General features: G+C 47.0%; 2 protein-coding genes across 3 annotated transcripts; one reads left to right on the forward strand and one right to left on the reverse strand.

Moving 5' to 3' along the window:
- The first annotated feature begins 547 nt into the window (after nt 1-547).
- On the forward strand, nt 548-12,739 carry LOC128918347 (ATP-dependent RNA helicase DDX19B). Of its 2 annotated transcripts, none has more exons than XM_054222456.1 (12): nt 548-704; nt 1,761-1,809; nt 2,244-2,297; nt 3,193-3,328; nt 5,407-5,499; nt 6,173-6,275; nt 7,076-7,190; nt 7,362-7,539; nt 7,982-8,219; nt 9,254-9,416; nt 10,204-10,395; nt 10,819-12,739. In XM_054222456.1, the coding sequence occupies exons 1-12, from the start codon at nt 648-650 to the stop codon at nt 10,878-10,880; spliced, it is 1,440 nt and encodes a 479-aa protein (XP_054078431.1). In that variant the 5' UTR covers nt 548-647; the 3' UTR covers nt 10,881-12,739. The 2 variants fall into 2 exon arrangements, with proteins under 2 accessions (XP_054078431.1, XP_054078432.1); XM_054222457.1 differs by lacking the exon at nt 548-704 and adding an exon at nt 2,389-2,627 and having other exon boundaries at nt 1,755-1,809.
- A 2,125-nt stretch (nt 12,740-14,864) lies between these two features.
- On the reverse strand, nt 14,865-17,928 carry UBXN10 (UBX domain protein 10). The gene is made up of 2 exons (XM_054222385.1): nt 17,817-17,928; nt 14,865-16,008 (listed from the first exon to the last, which is right to left on the reverse strand). Exon 2 carries the CDS (start codon nt 15,991-15,993, stop codon nt 15,112-15,114), a length of 882 nt encoding a protein of 293 aa, XP_054078360.1. The 5' UTR covers nt 15,994-16,008; nt 17,817-17,928; the 3' UTR covers nt 14,865-15,111.
- Between the last annotated feature and the right edge of the window lie 1,932 nt (nt 17,929-19,860).

A 19,860-nucleotide genomic window follows, 5' to 3' on the forward strand; every position in this document is an offset into this window, starting at 1 on the left:
CAGGAGGCCAGGCCCCACAGCAAGCAGCAAGGCAGGCCCTAACCTCCAGCCCCACACCATACAGGGGACCAGGTCCCACAGCAGGCACTGACCCCCAGCCCCACCATACAAGGGGCCTAGACTCTCACCCCATACCATACAGGGGTCCAGGCCCCACACCACATAGCATAGCAAGGCCCCGACCCCCAGCCCCACACCATACAGGAGACCAGGCCCCAACCTCACACGATGCAAGGAACCAGGCCCCACACCACACAGCACGGCAAGACCCCGATCCCCAGCCCCACACCATACAGGGGCCCCAGCCCCACACCACGCAGCACAGCAAGGCCCTAACACCCAGCCCCACATCAAGACCAGGTCCGACTCCGAGCACCCCTCGGCCCACCCCGCTGTGTGACACCGACCCCCCCCCTAGCCCTTTCCGTCCCCCCTTTATTATCACCCCCGCCGGGAGAGGGAAGGGGGGGGCAGAACGCGGCGCTCCCGGAACGCCGCCGCCGCCGCCGCGGTTGCGGCCGGTCCGTGGCCAGGGGCCGGGGGGGGACACACGGCGGTGACTGCGGGCGGCGCATGCGCCTTTCCCGCCGCCGGCGCCATTGCGGCTGCTCAGGGCCAGCCCGGCGCCAGCGCCCACCGGCCCGGACATGGCCACCGACTCCTGGGCCCTGGCCGTGGACGAGCAGGAGGCGGCGGCCGAGTCGGTGAGCGGGGACCGGGGGGGTGGTGGGGTGGTGGTGACCGGAGGGAGGTCCCCCGGCAGTGGCCCGGCCCTGAGGCGCGGGGTCCCGGGGCTGAGCTGCCGCCGCCTCCTCACAGAAAACAGCGAGCGCCGGAAAACCCTTTTCTCCTCGTTTTCTTTTCCAAGGGGCAGGGAGGCCGCTGGCCTTCCCTTTGGCGGCGGGGCCCTGCCGGCAGCACCGCCTCGGCCTGGGCCTGGGCTCGGGCTCTTCCTTCAGGAGCAAAAATAACCCAAACCCCTTTTCTTTCCTTTTTTTTTTTTTTTTAATTTCTTTGTCCTTTCGTTTTTTGAGTATCGAAAGTGCAGGAAGGCCCCTGGCCTTCCCCTTCACCCTACATCCAGACACAGCCCTTGTCAGGAGTATCGCTTTTGAGATACCTGCAGTCTTCACCCAGGGACCAAAAGAATCCGTTTTTCTCTCTTTTTTTTGGTGACTAGATCTAAATACCTTTGACATGTTGTGGTTTTTTATTTTTCTGAGCTGCTTAAGTGCTGCCCTTTAGCGTGGGGAGCAGTAACTCATCCCCTGGATGTGTGGAAAGACCCTCAGGGCTCCTCTCCCTGTCACCTTTTTGGTGGTAAAACAGACTTTCCCTGTCACCTTTTTGGGGGGGTAAAACAAGCCCTCGGGAGAGGGACCCGTCCTGGGGCACCGTGTGACAGCCAGGACAGCCCTTGACTCGGAGTTTTCCATCCTGGAATGTAAATTTTCTCCCATTTGTCACCAGCAGAGCTATTGGGGAGCGGAGAGGCAGGGACAGAAAACAAACCCTTTCTCCATGTCATCATTACAGCTTAGAAAAAGTGCTATTTGTCTTAAAACTCTTGGAAAATCAAGTTAATCTTTCGCTAACTTCATCTCGTTTGCCCTCAAGCGTGGGTTTTCACTATACAATAATTTTAGCAGGCGGTAAATCCAGAAGCACTGATGAAAGGTTAATTTTTCCTGGCCAGTAGTAAAATGTGGGTACGATAGCCTTCGGCTGACTCTGATTTTTATGTTTTTCCTCACTTGTAGTTGAGCAGTTTACACCTGAAGGAGGAAAAAACCAAACCAGATGCCAATGGTGAGTTACAGCTGCTCAAACGGCCATAGGAAGGGCCTGATGTTTTTCTGTTGGGTTTGGAGTGTTGCTGCCAAAGTAAATTCCCGATTAGTCAAGAAATTCCAGAAAAAGGAAACATAAAGCTAAGATTAAACAGCAGCATAGACTAAATATCTGGCTCGCGCGCTTGTTCTGCGAGGCTAACTTCTTAAAATCATGTTTTGCTGTATTGAAGGAGCTGTGCGGGCAAAATCTGTTGCTATGGTTGATAAACTTCAATTTGGCCGTACGGAGCAAGCTATAACTTGGATTTCTTCTGCGCACTGATAGAGCAGGGCTCTCGTCAAGAAAATGGGCTGTTTTGTAGCTTTTCTCACAACACTCAAACCCTAAAACTCAGCGGGTGTGGGCTGCCTGACCTCACATCTGCCCCAAAACCATCTGTTTTAATTCAGGTGCTGTTGTCAAGGCAGACGACAACGTAGAGAAGACGGAGGATGAGGAGAAGGGTAAGTGCCTTCTTGAAAAACACTTTGGCAAGGAATGTTGAAAAGAAATTAATTTCATATATACTTAAAGTAAGTCTGCCTTATGTCTCAGGATGGATGATCTTGTATCCTGCCCCAAGGACTTAATTGTAAGACATGTCCTTCCTCCATAATACTTTTAAAGCCATTGGGTCCTGTAATAACTTGGGAGACTCCTGGATTAGAGTGGAGAGGAATAAGGGGATAGCAGTATCCTCAAAGGCAGGACTGGATACAGGAGCAGTTGGATAACCTGGAGCTGGAATTGCTGTAGCAACCAACATGTTGCGTTTATGAAATGGCTCTTAAGAGGTGGGTAACGGCTCTAAATCCTTCAGAAGGTGGCTTAAGAGAAATTTGCTTTAGAAAACAGATTTATTAGCAAAACCCCCAAAGTGCAGCAGTTTAACCTTCCATTTTGATCTCACTTATCCTCAGCCCTTGCTGCGTTTCAGCCCTGGAATCTTTCAAAGTACTGTTTGTCCTCAAACTTCCCTTAAAATGAAAAGGAAAACCACCTAAAAGGTGTGTGCCCACATGTGAGATACTGGTGAGGCTTTAAGAGGCTTTTAACCCTGTCCCGCCTTCCAGTCGGATGCTAAGCTATAATATGTTAAATAAACAGAGGTCTGTATCTGTTAAAGTGCTCCTTAAAACAGTGCTCCCTTTGGTTTGTCTTCCTGGATATTAAATGTGAATCTCTGGGATGGATTCAGGAAGTTTGGGCTCTTTTATGACATTGCTCTGTGATAGAGAATTTCAGTATTTGGATTCATTTTGTCCTTTTTAACTGGCTCAGTAATGCAACGTTTCAGGGGGAGCAACACCTGAAAAAGGCTGTGATTTATTTATTTTATTCTCCCTCCTTTTTCAACAGAGGACAGAGCAGCCCAGTCCTTGTTGAACAAGCTAATTCGAAGTAACTTGGTTGACACAACAAATCAAGTGGAGGTGCTGCAGAGGGATCCCACATCGCCTCTCTACTCCGTGAAGTCTTTTGAGGAGCTGCGACTGTAAGTCCCGTTAGATTTCCTGGCTGTGTAGGAGATATCACTTAAAAGTGCGTGGGTTTCTGTTTCAAGTTACTGCAAATTTGTTGTTAATAAATTAGCATATCATTTGTTGTATTATTTAAATGCAAGGAGAATTATTTTATCTTGGTGCCTTGTGAAGGTTTCCATCTGTAACAAGCTCATTTTAAGTCCTGGTTGGTGTAGAGCTAACGTTTCTTTCTGTAATCAGCTCTAGCAATGCTATTCTCAATTTTAATGTATGGGTTTTGGTCCTCAAATGCACCGTGGAGCTTGTGTGTGATGAGCTGGGTGAGGTGAAGAGAGGAAGGAGGGCTGTCCTTCCACGGCCACACGGCCACTGTCACCAGGGTTATGTGAATTGAGAAGTGGGACCTTTTCTGTGTCGGACGCCTGGTTATTTCCCCACCAGTTCTCCAGCAGATACAGGGAGGCTCGGAGCAGGTGTTCCAGCAGCATGGTGGTGTTTTGGAAAACAGGAGACTTGTTTTATTGGCAGGAGTAATGAACACAACCATCTTCTGTTCCTGTTCTCTGATGGTTATTTGTGAAGGTCCAGCAGCAGCAGTGAATAGCACAAAGGGAAAAGCTTATCTTTTCTCTGCCAGCCATACTGGATTTATGTACTGGAGAGACTACTAGCGTTAGTATTTTCTGACCCTTCCTATTGAATACCTTTACCAGTGGAGCTTTCAAGCGACGATAGCTGTGTTTAAGGCATGATAGATTTATGTATTTTTTTAATGTGTTAAAGAGGATGTCCTGTTGGGATTGTGGTTGGTTATATTGATGATCTCGGGTTTGTTGCTCTTTTGCAAGCTCCACAGGGAAATCGGAGCCGATGAGACTTCTTGCCGTGAAATGTCAGGATGTCATTTCACTTTGTTAATGTTAGTATTTGAAAGTCTACAAGCAAAGCTGAGGTCCTGTAGTGCATGTTAGACTAATTCACATCTTTCAAAAGCCAAACAATCCAAGTGAGTTAATGATGGGGGCAGCCAGACTAATTGAGTCTTCATTTTGTTATGACTTGGTGTATCCTTGGCAACTGTTGCAGAGTTGGGCTTTGTATGTCCTTGCTTCTGAGCAGCACAAGGTTATGTTTTCAAAGAGCTTTTGTTCCAGCCGTCGTCTGAAAGTAATATACGATTTTTTAAAAGCATGTTGTGCTGAATAGGAAGTTCTTAACAGCGGGAAATGGTGGGCAGGAAACCTGTAACCTGCTTTGAAAGGAAAGCCCTTACTTCTGAGCACTGCTAACAGCACTCCAGTAAGCACTTGGAGGTCATCAGCTAAGAGTTCGCTAGCACCATAACCTGAATTTTTGGTTGTTCTTGGATCTCCTTGTCTACACAAGTGTCTGCTGAGAAAGCTCCCTTGAGAAAAAGCAATCGATGACCATTTGAGGACACGCTTTGGTTTGAGTGCTGGGTTATAACCATGGACCACTAGGTGTAGTCACAGTAAACTATGTTTATCAGTCATTTACTGGTTTTGTGCGCTGAGCCAGGATCGCTCTGGTGTTGAGACATCAGTACGTATTCCAGAATCCATCACGACTATCTGAAGTCCTTGCAATGATTTCATGACGTTGCACTTCATTCTGTGCCTCGTATACTGAGGTTGCTTTGTCCCGGTTTTGAGTCTTCAAGGAGTGATAATTTTGGCACTGAGATTAGGCATGGCTGAGGAAAAGGGATTGCCTTAAAGGACAGGATTAACGTGCTCTGCTCTGGGATTCCCGGGATTGTCTGAAAAGCTGCTTTAGAACAAGAAGCCCAGCACTAGCCTTAGAGCTGTGACAGAAGATTTTCTGTGTAGCTGTGAAAGGCAGGCCTGCAGGCTGATTTACTAAATCAAGGGGGTTTTACAAAGCTTCCTTTCCAGACTTTGTGCTGTCACTTGTTAGAGCTTCCAGGCACCGGTGGTGCGATCATAGCAGGTACACAGAAAGGGGCAGCTCTAGGTCGGTTGCAAGGTTTATTCCTCACCTTTTTGTACACAAATGAAAACCAAATGTTCTTTAATAGGTCATGATATAAAAACTCCTCTGTTTTCAGGAAACCACAGCTCCTGGAAGGAGTCTATGCCATGGGCTTCAACAGACCATCTAAGATACAAGAGAATGCCCTGCCCATGATGCTTGCTGAACCGTATGTACACGTACTTTCCACTCCCTTCCAGTATAGGAAGGATTTGAATGATTTAGCATCCTATTGCTGAACTTTGGATGCGAGGATGGTGATGGGGGCAGGGGTCTGGGCTGTGGTGAAAGGGTTCCCATGCCACAGTGTTTCTCTGCTCATGAACTATGTTGCAGCAGCTCTGGATTTGTCCCTTTCCTAGGGCTGGTAGTGAACAGGCAGTGCCACAGTGTTTGGCTGAGGTCAACCTGATTTTTCCTAGTCAGTGTAGGGGAGAAATAATAAGGCTGCTGTGGAACATAGCTCCAGAAGTCCTGGGTGGGTGGAAGTAGCTGAGATGCTGCATTGCCTGCATGGCTGGTTTTCCTCTTCGCACCCCTGAGCTGAAATGTATGAAGTATTAAGACACTAGGGGGAGATGTGCAAAATGGAAAAGTACTGACAGATAATCGCAGTTTTCCTTCCAAATCTCCATGATCAAGAGGTGCTGAAAGAGAGAGGTGGTATGGGGCAGAAGCTGCCCTGTGGAGCATAGCTGGTCAAGCTAGGCACTAAGTCCAGAGCAGTGACAAATCTAAAAGGTATTAAAATGCCACTCAAGTTTTCTTTATCATTCAACCCCATGAGTATGTTCTCTGGGTAGCTCATCTGGTTGAGTTCATGTCTGCTCTATGTTCTGCAGCCCACAGAACTTGATCGCACAATCTCAGTCTGGTACTGGCAAGACAGCTGCCTTTGTCCTGGCCATGCTCAGTCGTGTTGAACCCGGGAACAAGTATCCACAGGTAAAGTTTCTGGGACGTGACTGTGTTGGGGGGTTTCGTGGTGGTGGTGCAGTGCCACCTAGTGAAGACATGGTAAATTCACAGTAATAGTAAATTTGATAGTAAATTCACGGCTTGATGAACCCATCTCTGTGATGCTGTTTCTGTAAACTGCTTAGCAGGGGCTGGTGATTGGGGGATCTATCAAAATGCCTTTAATGCAAAAGATGTGGATTTTGCTTACAACTTGATCCTTTCAGTCCCTCCCTTACATCACTCAGGATGCCCTTGCTTTGTAAGGAGTTAAATCGGGAGGATATCATTATGGGAGAAATTAAATCGGAGAAATATTGCAGACTGAAGGGGGTTAAATAAGTGGAATTTGGGATAGAAAAGAAGATACCTGTTACAAAAGAGCAGGGAACGCCTGGGAAGGGGCTTTTTCCTTATGAGATAGTTGAGCAGTGTTATCAAAGCTAGAATTCTTTCCTTAAAAAAATGCTGTTCTTGTCTCTTAGTCTAGCTGTAGGTGTTAGGTTCCTTGTCGCTACTGTCCATATGTGTCCCCTATAGCAGAATATCTGCACTCCCGAGCCTGAGGAGCAGAACTGAATGCAGAGAGCTGGTAGCCAGGTGACTGTGTCATATCAACTCATTCCTCTAGTTTCGGAATGTAGAACCGATGGGCTTTCAGAAACTGCTCAGCTGTTTGCCCATTCGTCTTCAGGAAAACTTCAGTAATAACAATTTTAAAAAGCAAATGTGGTACTGTTGCCCAGGATGTTGGTCATCTCAAATGCATTATCCTTCTCTCCCTCCAGTGTTTGTGCCTTTCCCCAACATATGAGCTGGCACTTCAAACAGGAAAAGTGATTGAGCAGATGGGAAAGTTTTATCCAGAGCTGAAACTTGCCTATGCTGTCCGAGGCAATAAATGTGAGTAAGGTGAAACACTGCCAACAGACTGTAAATGAGAAAATGATTGTTGGGTGCAAGACAGTAAACGAACAATAGAGCGATCGTGTGGTGAAACAGGCTGGTTCAGAGAGGGGCAGAGCATTTCACTGCACAGCTGTCTTATGAAAGCCTTTCTTTCTGTCTCGGCAGTGGAGAGAGGTCAGAAGATCTCCGAGCAGATTGTAATTGGCACACCCGGCACTGTGCTGGACTGGTGTTCCAAACTGAAATTCATAGATCCCAAGAAAATCAAAGTGTTCGTCTTGGATGAGGCTGATGTGATGATAGCAACCCAGGGCCATCAGGATCAGAGCATCCGCATTCAGAGGTAAGGACTCGGCGTACATTGCCTGAGGTGATTTTTGTTTCTTTCAATTATAGCTATTTTCTAAGGTAGGGACAGCAGGCCTAGATTCTTGACTGGTGTCTTCACCGATAAAGCAACAAGATTAAAATGATATATTTAGCTCTAATCCAGATGGTTAATAGAGGCAGAATGTCAGGGGATGACAAGCAGTTTCATTTTCTTACAGAATAAAAAGCCTGTCCCTGGAGCAGGGTTTATTCATTTTTAAGAATGCAAGTCTGGATGCCACTGGTCCGTGAGGGAGCGATCAGGTGTTGGTAAGATTAGCATTAGTCGTTCCAGCCACTGAAATAACTGGTTCTGAGGTTATTGTTCTGCTTTGCCTGTAGCATTAATCCCATCAGGATATCAGGGGGGTGACAGCGTTGTGTGGGAACCCTGCCCATTTTGCTTTCTCTTACAGAATGCTCCCCAGGGACTGCCAGATGCTTCTGTTTTCAGCCACTTTTGAGGATTCTGTGTGGAAATTTGCTCAAAAAGTTGTTCCTGACCCAAACATTATCAAACTGAAGCGAGAGGAGGAGACACTGGACACTATTAAGCAGTATTACGTTCTGTGCAATAACAGAGATGAGAAGTTCCAGGCTCTCTGTAATATCTATGGCGCTATCACCATTGCCCAGGCCATGATCTTCTGCCATGTGAGTCCTCTCGGGAAATGTTAGTCTGAACAACCTCGTTAGTGTCTGCTATTGGTAAAATCCTGGCCAGGCTTTTCAGAAAGAAACTGGGAACAGGAAATGCCCTTCTCTTTGGCTTTTCTGGCTCCCTCTTTGAGTGAAATCTTGAGAGCCGTGATAGCACGAGCTGGTTTGTTTCTCTGGGTTTGTCCATCCAGGTCATTTTTATTCTTGAAGTCCTCCGAAGCAACAATCAGAGTAATGCACTGTTCTCCAAACCAAAGTATTACTCAGAACTACTGAAAAGAACCAAATTCCTGAGGTTGGAAAATGGATAAAAATAGGAGAGAATGAGGGATGGGGAAGTCTTGTAGTTCTGCAGCTGATGCATAGCTTTTTCTGGGACTCAATTTCCCTCAAGTAATGGGTGATTTACCTCTGAGGTCTCCCCGTGAATCATACTGAGACTTCTTTTTTTCTGGAAGCCACCATAACTCATGGGGAAAAAACCCCAGTGCTGACAGCACCAAAACAGCCACGTAAAGCTAGCTCAGACAAGATAAAACCTGTATTTGGAGTCTGCTGCACAGTCTGCTTTTACGTTGTTTCGAGATATAATAATATCAGACATAATCGGCGCTTGAAAAACCAACGTAATTGGAAACTGTTTAATTCAAAACTGTGTAGAGCCTCTATTGGATTTCACAGCTACATTCAGCTCAAACCCTGACATTTTCCAAGCTGATAGTTTTGTTTACTTGACACTGCTCGTGAGCTTTTAGCGGACATATGTAATCCCTCATAGAGTGAAAGCTGAGGAGCAGAGCACAAAGAAAAGGCGTACTTTTCTTAAAGAAGGGTTCCTGTGGTGGCAGATGCACGCTTGCCTATTTCTGATAGGCAAGCTGAGAGCACAGTGTGTCATTAGGAGCTGTTTCCTTTTGAGATATAAAAACTGAGCAGCCATGGAGCTTCCAGTCGATCCCAGAGAGGTTTATTCCCAATTTACAGCATTAAAACTTCCTCCCAAAGACAGGCCTCACTTTGTGTTTCAGACTCGGAAGACGGCTGGCTGGCTGGCGGCAGAGCTCTCAAAGGAGGGCCATCAGGTGGCATTGCTCAGTGGGGAAATGATGGTGGAACAGAGAGCCGCGGTGATCGAGCGTTTCCGAGAGGGCAAAGAAAAGGTGCTGGTGACCACAAACGTCTGTGCCAGAGGTAGGGCATGGCAGAACTGGGCCAGGGAGGGGCAGAAGCAGCAGGCCCTAAGATAAGATATGTTTGGCCAGCTTACAGAAACAATTCATATCCTCAAGTGTTCTAGTCTGGAGAAATTAGGGTCCTTTAAAGTAATTCCTGCGCTTTTGGGCTGGTAAGCATGTCTGTGCGTATAAAGATGCCTGCGGGCAAACGCAGGATTGCTTGCAGCCTTCCTGCAGCTTGGGGTGGAAAAGTCCACCCTGGGACAATTTTATGCTTCTGGCAGCAAGCCTGGCTTGTGCTGCTGACCCTCAGTGTTTAAAATAAACATGTTCTGAAATACAGAAATCTGAAAAGCACTGAACTCCAGGAGGAATTTGTGTTGCAATTTGACATCCTAGAACAGTTAAGACAACATAGTACTTGGGGAGAAAAAAACAAGAGGCCTTTACAGCTTTGGAGAGGAGGAAAGAGTTTCCAAAATATATAAGTGCTGGTTAAAGCGTCTCCGACTGCTTTCCCTTTAGCGGGGATTCTCTGGTGTAACAGCTAGATAGTTTGTATTTCGAAGTGCCCCATAAGGATACTGTGGAAAAGATCCATTTCAGAGTTTGAGACTGGCTTTTAACTCCTCGCTTAATGTGGAGGCAGCCGCATGGCAGCTCTCCCACAGCTGTCGGAAGTTCTGCTGTTGGGTAACCTGGATGCGGTGACCAAACCGCACACAGGTCAGGCCAGAGGAGGCTGTTCCGGATATAAATCGGTCTAACTGTAGTGGTGTAATCTGATGCTTTCTTTTTATCAGGGATCGATGTAGAGCAAGTCTCTGTTGTCATCAATTTTGACCTTCCTGTGGATAAAGATGGAAATCCAGATAACGAGACTTATCTGCACCGGATCGGACGCACAGGTCGCTTTGGCAAGCGAGGACTGGCTATTAACATGGTGGACAGCAAACACAGCATGAATATTCTCAACAGAATCCAGGAACATTTCAGTACGTACCCTCAGACTTTCTTCTTTCTCTAAAATTAGATGTTATTTCTGCAGAATTTTGCCTAGCTGTATAGTGAGCAGATATTTATTGAACCTTAAACTGACTGCAGAAGAGCACATCAGCTGCGTTTTGTGTAATGTCACTTAAGATTGTCAACTGCTACGTATGCTAGGAGCAGAAATAAGTCGAGTTGTCTGTTTGCTGGCTGCCTGGATAGTCCGTAAAATGGATGTTCCAGAGGTGGGTAACACTCGAGGACCCTGGTGGGCCTTTGATAAAAGAAATATAGTTTTATATTGTAGTTTTAAAACGCGAATGAGCATTTCATGAATAAACCTGAACTCCTCAAGACCAGCTAAAGAAAGCAGCTTTCCCTCCTCTGCTCTGTGTTACGAAATCTGACTTATTTCTCATCTTTCCCAGACAAAAAGATAAACAAATTGGATACTGACGACTTGGATGAAATTGAGAAGATAACTAACTGAAGTACAGCTGCTGGAACTGGTGTGTACCCTGCTGTGGAAGCTCTCCCACTACAATTGGATCAGCGTTCAGATTGGCACGCCTCTCAGCTAGTCCCGAAAAGGACTCTTTAAGATATGAGTACACAAAAATTACCTCATTTTAAAAATTGCAGTTGGACTTCAAATTGTGCAACTATGGGGAGGAAGAGGAAATGTTTACAGAAGCTTTTAACATTTCTTAGTTTAGCCTTAAAATGGGAAGATCTTCTGAATTCTAAGAAATACACTTGCCAAGAAATGGGCAATATGTAATTATCTAAAGCAAATTTAAAAAAAAAAAAAAGCTTTATTGCCTTTAATTGGAATGAAGTTCAGCATTAACCTAATGAGTTAAAATTCAACCGCTGAATATACAATGGACATTAAGTAATGGGGAAAAAAAAAAAGAAAGAAAAAGAACACAAAAAAACCCCAAACAAGGCAGCTGGTTTTTGGCTAAAAACTCAACTTGTACAAAATAGGATGTCATTCTCTTCGGCGCTCCCCTGAGCTCTTTAAGACTCATTTCTGGCTTTCTTATGGATTTGCCCTGCTTTTCCTTACATAAATTGTCCTGAGGATGTCTCCAGTAGCTCATACGCGCAAACACAGTTGCTGTGTTGCTTTTGCTGGGCAGGATTTTCTTTTCATTTGTCCTTGATTTGTTAGAACGGCCACTCTACGTAAAGCGGTGCGGTGGTGACAGTGCTTAAATCCGTACTCTAGAAGTTCATCTGAAGCGTTTTAACCTCGCCAAGATGTAGGTGGGTGGGGAGGGAGGGGCAGTGTGAAGGGAACTGTACTAATTAATTTTCTGATTAAATTCACCTCCATAAAATGCTAATGACTGTTGGAGTGGGGGTTGGTCACCTTTAGGCAGGTGATGCCAGTTCTAAGATGCTGCTGTGAAGCTCCGTGCAAATAATGTACAGAATTGCTGGGCTTCACCGATGAGTAATAGAAACGGGAATAAAAGAAAAATAAAAGTCGTGATAAGCTTGTATTGACCAAAAAAAAAAAAAATAACTGTAGAACACCAAATTTACTTGTTACAGTATGTTTCAGTACCAGAACTTTGAGTTAAATTGCTCAGCCAAATTGCAGACAGGAAGCGCTCCACTTCCATTGTGCTCGTAGTGCAAAAGAGGTCACTGGTCCCTTGCCCCAGGGTGATCCTTGCTGGAGAAGGAACGATTCCCAAGCTCTGGGCTCGGGCTTTTAGTTCGGTTGGGACCATTCTCGTGCGCACAACTGAAAGCCTGTGGGTTGTTCCTCCAGCCCAGTTTCCAGGAGAAGGAGGCTCCTGAACTAGAACTTAGGGTGCACAGCTCTTTTTTGGGGAAAATGGGACATGCGTGAGCAGCCATCGGCTTGCTACTCGGTGCAGGAATCACTTCAAAACAAATGTATAAATTGTAAATTTAACTAGGAATTTTCTTTGCAATTTTGGCCATCATATTCTGTTCAAAGACAGGAACATGGATCCTTTTACCAAGTAAAAAAAGGCTCATTTAAAATGTACCTAAAATTTTAGGAAATTGTGCACCCTTTTATCAATTTGTATAAAGGCTTTAGTGAAAAAAAAAAAAAACAAACTTAAAATTAAACTTTTTGTATTCTGGGGTGTATCTATTTTTATTCTGTTGGAAACCTATTTAAAGTGGCAGGTGAGTGAGTGCTTGCGTGTCGAGTGGAAGACTTGTTTCAATCACCTACTTTAATAGTACAGCTGAATGACCTCGTGACAGCAGAGTATTGGGTTGAATTGTCATGAAAGCTGCTGCTGGTCCTGTGTGCTGTTTCTAATGTACTTTTAATTGGAATAAAGAACACATACTGAATGATGCCTCTGCTAATTTCTGCTTGAATACTTTGGTGTTGTTTAAAAGCCTTAGGTAAGGATGTTCCCAGCCAGAAGTCTTCATGAGTTTTCTATTTATGACCCCAAAGCATCCTGTGACAGACTGAACTTCGCCTGATTTAATGCCAAAATTCTTCAAAGCTTCCCCCAAGGAAGCTTTTTAAATGATACAAGACAGTAAATTAGGTCAGATAAATGCCCCCCTAGTGCTTCTTGTGCCGGACTTGGCAGAGTTGCTGCTGAGAGATCCCCTGCATCCCCAGAGGAGTTTTGAAGGGAAGAGAAGGAGAACTGGGGGAGAAAAGAGATGTTTTCCCTGTGCTTGCCCAGATCAAGACTTGATATGGTTTTTAGAAAAGGAAATAATTAAAAAGCACTTCTTTGGAGATGCTGTAGCCTAGGTGAGTTTATTAGAGGACCAAACTCATTCAGCTTTATCTCAGATGGAGATATTTGGGGGGGGGGGGGGGGGAGGGGAATATCCTGCAGCACGGGAAGTGCTGTCCCCCCGGGAGCCAAGTTGCTCTTCTGTTCTTGGTTAAACCGTGGGCCCCCATACGCTCTCAAAGCTGCGTGGTGGTCACCATGTCTCTGGTCACTGATCCAAAGCGTTTCCTTCTTTGCTGCAATTTTGTATTTAATACAGGACAGAGATACAAACTCCAGGAAGGCACATGCAAAACACTGTGGACAGCAGCTGAGCATCCAAAGTCTGATTTGGACAGTCCCCAAGGTGTTTGCCATCATATTAATGGCATTTCTTGGTTAAGAGGAGATGCAATGGTTAAACCTCCAGTTCACCTAAATCATTTTAAGCTCAAGTTTCAGCCTAAAAGATTTTATTGATTGTACCACCACACAGTATGAAAACACTCTGAAACTTCAAAGTAACAAAGTATACACAAAATCAGAAGACGGGAATTAACCACCTAATGCTGAATGAAACACAGAAAATGGTTCCTGCTCCGGAAACTAAGTGAAATACTTTGCTCCCCACTGAGGTTTGATTAAGAGCATCCACGTGTTTCCGTATCTTGGTCTCCCTGCAGACACCGGGATTGCTTCCGTGCAATCACCGTCACCTGCAGTAGTTGGTAACATTATTTCATCAGGTACCATTTTTATAAAGCCACTGAACACTTGCTGTAGAAGGAGATGCTACGCTTTTGGTCAACACCAGCATCAGCTTTCCTGTTTCTACGACTGTTCTGAGTTGTTTTGGCAGTTACACTCAGGTTAAAAAACATTCACTTTACCTCAAAATACTACAATGACCTCAGCTGCGTGGCAGACAGTCCATTTTTTTAGTAGATTGAATTATTGCCTTTGAACCATAAGAATTTCCATTAGAAGCCTAGAAGATTTTTTTAGCACAAGCACATCATATTTATCTAAAACCCGCCAAGTTTTCCTTCTTTTTTAATCACGGTTTAGTAATATATGGTCCACTGCGCAAGCCAATTCCTCGGTCAAATCCAATTAATGTACTTTTATTTTAAAATTCTGAAAGCAGCACTTGCTTTCTTGGATTAACTCATTTCAGTGTAAAGGCGTTAAATGGAAGTATTTTGTAACGTCCCGTCTTAACTATCCATTTATTCTTACCTATGGATCACAGGAGTTGAATGAGAGAAGGCAAACTAAGTAGAAAATCCTGCTGCTCACCAAACTAAGTAGAAAATCCTGCTGCTCACCAATATAGCCAAAATAACGACTCTTTGTTCTTAAAAAGATGATGTAGTCACACTCTTAAAAGCTGCACTGAGGTTATCCAGAAAGAGCTGAGCCCTCACAGGTGTATTATCATTGGTCTTGCTTTTTAATACTTCACAATAATCCATTAATGTATTATTACTGTCATTTCCAGATGGTTTTTGGGTTTGATCTCCTTTTCAGTCACTCTCAAGATGTTTAGGATGGTGATAACCTACTGAAGGTGGTCCTCCAGAGCAAAACATTTGTGTCTCTACCTTCCCAAACAGGTGCCTCTGCATCCGGATTCGCTCTGGGAACCGGCACCTTCCTGAAATACGGAAAAGGACAAGAGGAGAGATCTCAGAAACTTCAATCTTCAAAGAAGAACATCCACAATTTCCACAAACCAAAAAGGCCAAAGGTTGGTGGTGCTCAGGAAGCAATTTGTGATGGCACACGTGAGAAAAGATGCCATTTATGTAGCAGGTATATTCACTTGCAATACTATTTCAATACTTTTACACAAGTCTGCTTCAAGGGGAATTTTTGGAAGCTGGAAAGATGAAGAAGTAGGCCCAGGAAACATCAGACTCAGTTTTTCGGAAGAAGTCATGCATTCCACTCAGCAGAACGACCCAGAGTGGCATCTCTGTGCGCCTAAAGATCCGCGTCGTGCTGCTCTTTCTGTTGGATGCACAGCACGGACTTGTGGAGAATCCCACATTCGTGGAGGGACCTCGTAAGGTCAGAGAAACTCCTTCGGGGCACCTCCATGGTTTCAACACTGCAGTGTTTGTATTTGGCTGACATTTTCTGTTCTGCCATGGCAAGGACTGTCTGGAGACTGTCGGTGGGCTTGAAATGATGTTCAAATCTCTGACCAGAGGGAGATCGAATAGCAAGCAGCAAGTGAGACTCTTCTTTTGGCAGCTGTTCCAAACTTAAAGTTGACATCGAAATGCTCTCTTGTCTCATTTTCCTTCCTGGCTTCTCAGGGGGACACTGCGCACTGGAGCCTTCTTCATCAGGGACATGGTTTTCTGACAATACGCCGGCAGATCCTTGCTCTCCAGAAGGAGTTTTGATTTTCGGAGCATCCTCCTGCCCTGCACTCACTCTCAGTCGGTTGGTCTGTTCAGCCACCGCTTCCACTGCGCTGCTGCCTACGCCTTTCCGGCCGATGGAGGGGAGCACCCTGTACTTGTTGAGGGAAGAGGAGGTCCTCAAAGGCACTTGCTGCAGGAGCTCTGGGATTTCCTGAGGAGACACCTGGCCGGACGGGAATGCAGGTTTTGTGGATGATGCTCTCCGGCTGTTCACTAATTCCTGGGGAGCAGCTGGTGGCAGGGAAGGTGGCACTCGGCAAGGACAGGCTTCCATGCTCTGAGAGTAATTGAAGCTTGGCCTCGTGCGTCCCTTGGCAGATTTTGGCCTGGCGACGTGCATGTTGATGGCGTTTGTCCACAGGAAAGCGGCTGCTGTTCTTGAAGGGATGTTGCGGTGAGATGGTGCTAAGTTCAGAAGAGCCGCTGTGGCCATTGCTTCTCAAGGCACCTGCAGACAGTGTAGCAGAGAGAAAAGTTACACGAATTGGCCAGAAAGCTTCTAGAGAGCTTAATCTCCCTACAGCTCCCACTTCTGTGCTGCACATCAGCTAATAATAGCAATAAATCTCATGTATCATTGTGTAGGCAGGCAGCAATCCTACGGTTCAGTAACGGCTGAGTCAGATACGATAGGATATGTATATTTATAGGTGCTGGCTTTGTCAGGAATTCTTTAAAGTTGACCCAGAGCATTGGGAAGTTTTGCCCTTCCCAACTTAAAGAAAGTTTTTGATGGAAAGAACAGAAACATTTTTTTTCTGAAGCTATAAACTCAGTGAAAATGGGAGATGAGTGAACTTCAAAGCACAGACCTGGCCTTTTCGCTGTTCCTGCAGTGACAGATTAAGTTCCCGTTGTGGACTTTTGGGTAAGACTGACTGCACTTTGCTTTTTAAAAGTCTCTGAAGACCTTTGAAATTGAATATGCCCAAGAAACCCATTCTGACTTCTCCTGTGACCAAACGCTGCTTAACAGAGATTGATGTTAATCTCCATTAAAGACGAAACCATCTTCTGCTGTGTGTTCCCTAACTTAAGCTGCGCTCAGAGCTCTCATGCTTTACCAGGACAAAGCCCCAGAGAACTGGGCCACAACCTCACAACAACATTTTGGAGAAGCGTGACAGGGTCACACACCTCCACTTCCTCTTCTGCGGTTTGCGTAGCAGGATTTCTCAAGGAGGGGGGAAGTGTCAATTTTAATTGCTTGGCAGTCACTAGTGATGATAAAGTTGGACTTGTCTGCTGCTCATTACCCCAAAACAAACAATCAAACAGAAGGGAACAGCCACTGTGGTTGTTCCACAACCTTTTGCCAGTGATGTCTTATTTAATGCTTGGTTTCTCCTCCACCACCATGAAATGGAAACACTCAGCAAACCATCACTGAGCAAAGCTAAGGCAGAGTCCCAGCACACAGGCGTGCCCTGACCAGTGCCCGTATGAAGCTGCTTGGAGACAGAGAGACCTGTCCCTCTGTAAGCCTGAAGCAGAGCTACGGACCGGGACATGCTGCCCAAGTGACTCAGCGGAGTTCCCTAGGAGCCTGTGGGAGGGAGGGGGGCGTGTGCCTTTCATGAACTGCCTCTAACAAATAAACTCCAAGGCAACAAGCTGTAGTTCGGCATCCTCTGAATAGGAACTCTTGAGCGCATCAGAGCACTTGTCAGATACCACTACTTATACCTCTAGTTTGAAGAATAAAAACCCCAGAACAACCAACCTGCCAGAAGCCAAGGTGGGACCTTCCTGAGCGAGGGTCTGTAACACTTCAGCACAGTATATATTAGAGGTTCAGTGTCAGGAGCTGTTTCAATACTGCACATTTTATGTTCAGGTGCTGGGTGAGGGGTTGGGATGGGGAACTGCAGTCAGGAGGGCTGTGCCCACAGGTACCCCCAAACACTGTGACGCCAGGGCCTGGGAGGGCAGGCAGCCCCAAGCCCCTGGTCCTACAGCACAGCCACAGCCCCACAGCATAGCTCAGCCCCCCAGCACAGCCCTCGGTGCCACAGGCTGGCCCCAGCCCCACAGCTGAGCTTTGTCCTCGTCCCACAGCTAGATCCCTGCTCTTTAACCTAACTCTGCTGCCAGGCCCAAGCCCCATAACCCAACTCCACAGTCCCACAGCCAGGCCTTCGCCCTATAGCCACATTCCACAGCCAGGCCTCGGCCCTATAGCCCAACTCCATGGCCCACAGCCAGACCCCGGCCCTACAACCCAACTCCACAGCCAGAGGCCCCGGCACCCCTCACCTGCCGCCTCAGGCCGCCCGTGCCGCCGCCAAACACAGCCTCGTTGCCACGGCGACGGTCCCACTTCCGGTCGCGCGCGAGGCCCCGCCCCACAACCACCGAGAGGAACCGGACGGACCGCCGCCATGTCGCGGCCCGAGGGCTGGCGGGGCCGGCGCCGAGCCGGCTCCCCGCGGCTCCGCTCCCTGTCCCGGGAGCGCCGTGAAGCCGGGGCCGAGGTGGGCTGTCCTGCCTGGCTGCCCTGGCGCGGCAGCGGCTTGTGGGATGGGCCTAGAGATGGATGCGACAAGCTGGTGTGGGTCTGAGGGGTATCACTAGGCCTGGGGACGGCCATGATGTCCCAGGGTAGGTCTGAGGGGTGTCACCAGGCCTGGGGATGGCTGTAATGTCCCAGCGTGGGCCATCAGGGAACATAACCAGACCTGGGGATGGCTGTGATGTCCCAGCGTGGGCCATACCTGGGCCAGGGGACAGCCAAAGCACACTGGTGCTGACAGGAGGGACATACCCAGGATGGCGGCTGTGCCCATGTGCAAGCTCCGCACTGGGATGTCAGGCCTCGACGGCGGGGTGGGGGCGGCCCCAGCACCTCCCACGGGGTTGGGGGCTCAGTCCTGAGGGGCAGAAAGAGATGCGGTGAGTGGGGAGGGCAGCAGCAGGGTCCTCTCCCAGAGAGCTGCTGCACACCCCATAGGTGACAACAATACCCAGGCTGTCCCTGTCCCTCCCGCAGGAGCTCTCCTTTCCTCCATTCCAACCAGAGCAAAACCCTGTCATTGTCACCATGCTTGAATAACAAAAACCTTTTTTTAAATGCTGGAAGTTTAAAAATACGGTGTTAGGCCCTCTCCTGAGCAAAGGCAGCTCAACGGGAACAATAGAATTCAGTTTTAACCCCTCTGTGACATGAGTTTGAAAAAGGTGCAATTGAACACCTCTACCTGAGCAATCTCTGAATAAAACCAGGCAAATCAACACCAAACTCATCCTTTTTGATGAAAAAGCCTTTTAAAAAATTACACTTTACACACAAGATTATCCAGGGACCTAAAACAACGTCTCTGGGGGACTTTTAAGCTGGCTTTGTGCCGGGAGAGCCTGGGGGGAGCTGACAGGGAGGGGGAGTCCTCCCCATCCCCTGGGGCTATAAACGGCCCCTGAGTCAGTTTTCCTTGTGGGAACATGCCACGTGGCGCTGACATTTCCATCTCTCCCCGTTAATCCCTTTTTAAACCCACTTCTAGTTTACCAGCTGCTTCTCCCACTAACAGATGCCCATCAAAGGCAGCAAGAAACAAGCAATAAATAACTTAAGATAACTTTTATCTACCGCCAAATTGGGGATCTCCACCCTGCCGGCAGGCGAAGATCAAGGCATAACCGCGCACTAAAAAGGTCAAAAAACAGTTGCGAATCGGCTCATCCACAGGATGAGCAGCAGTATCGCGCCGAAGAGACGTGCTTTGCAGATCAAAGCACCGATTTTACGTTTTTACAATATTTACATTTCAATAAGGCCCTGAACAAACCGACAGGCGGGTTGATACCCTTCCCTGTTTGCTCCACAGGAAGGCTGAAAAGTTTCATATTTCGAATGGGGTAAGAGCTTCCACGGGTGTTTTTCAAGCCCTCAGGTTTGTGGCTCAATTGAAGAGAGGGTTTAGCTTCCCGTGCTCACTCTCCTGTGATCCTCTACGGAGAGGGAGGGCTTAAAATGAAGAGATTTGGTTAAAACCACCTGTGGATCCCCAATTTGCGTGATCCCAGCCCTCTGGTCTCTGTTTAGGCCCCCAGATGGTGCCTTTCTCGCAGGTTTAGCCAAATTCTAGAGCAAAATCCCGGGAGATCAATGCCAAAGCACACGAGCACGAGTGGTGCCGATAGCAAACACCACAATGGGCAAAATCTTCTATAATGGAAAGGGTTTTTGTGAATGAGGTGGGAAGGGGATGTTTAATTGTTAGGGATGCCATAGTTTTAGAAGTCAGGGGGTTTGGGTGTCGGCACGATGCCCATCGGTTCGCACTGCAGCATTTCGAGATGG

Source organism: Rissa tridactyla, chromosome 16 (assembly GCF_028500815.1).
Source record: "Rissa tridactyla isolate bRisTri1 chromosome 16, bRisTri1.patW.cur.20221130, whole genome shotgun sequence".
Lineage (NCBI taxonomy): Eukaryota > Metazoa > Chordata > Aves > Charadriiformes > Laridae > Rissa > Rissa tridactyla.

Excerpts from the sequence above, each read along its gene's own strand:
- LOC128918347 (XM_054222456.1), top strand. The coding sequence starts at position 648 with ATGGCCACCGACTCCTGGGCCCTGGCCGTGGACGAGCAGGAGGCGGCG. Across the intron at positions 2,298-3,192 it reads GACGGAGGATGAGGAGAAGG|AGGACAGAGCAGCCCAGTCC; the intron begins GTAAGTGCCTTC and ends CTTTTTCAACAG. Across the intron at positions 7,191-7,361 it reads TGCTGTCCGAGGCAATAAAT|TGGAGAGAGGTCAGAAGATC; the intron begins GTGAGTAAGGTG and ends CTGTCTCGGCAG.
- UBXN10 (XM_054222385.1), bottom strand. The coding sequence starts at position 15,993 with ATGGCCACAGCGGCTCTTCTGAACTTAGCACCATCTCACCGCAACATC.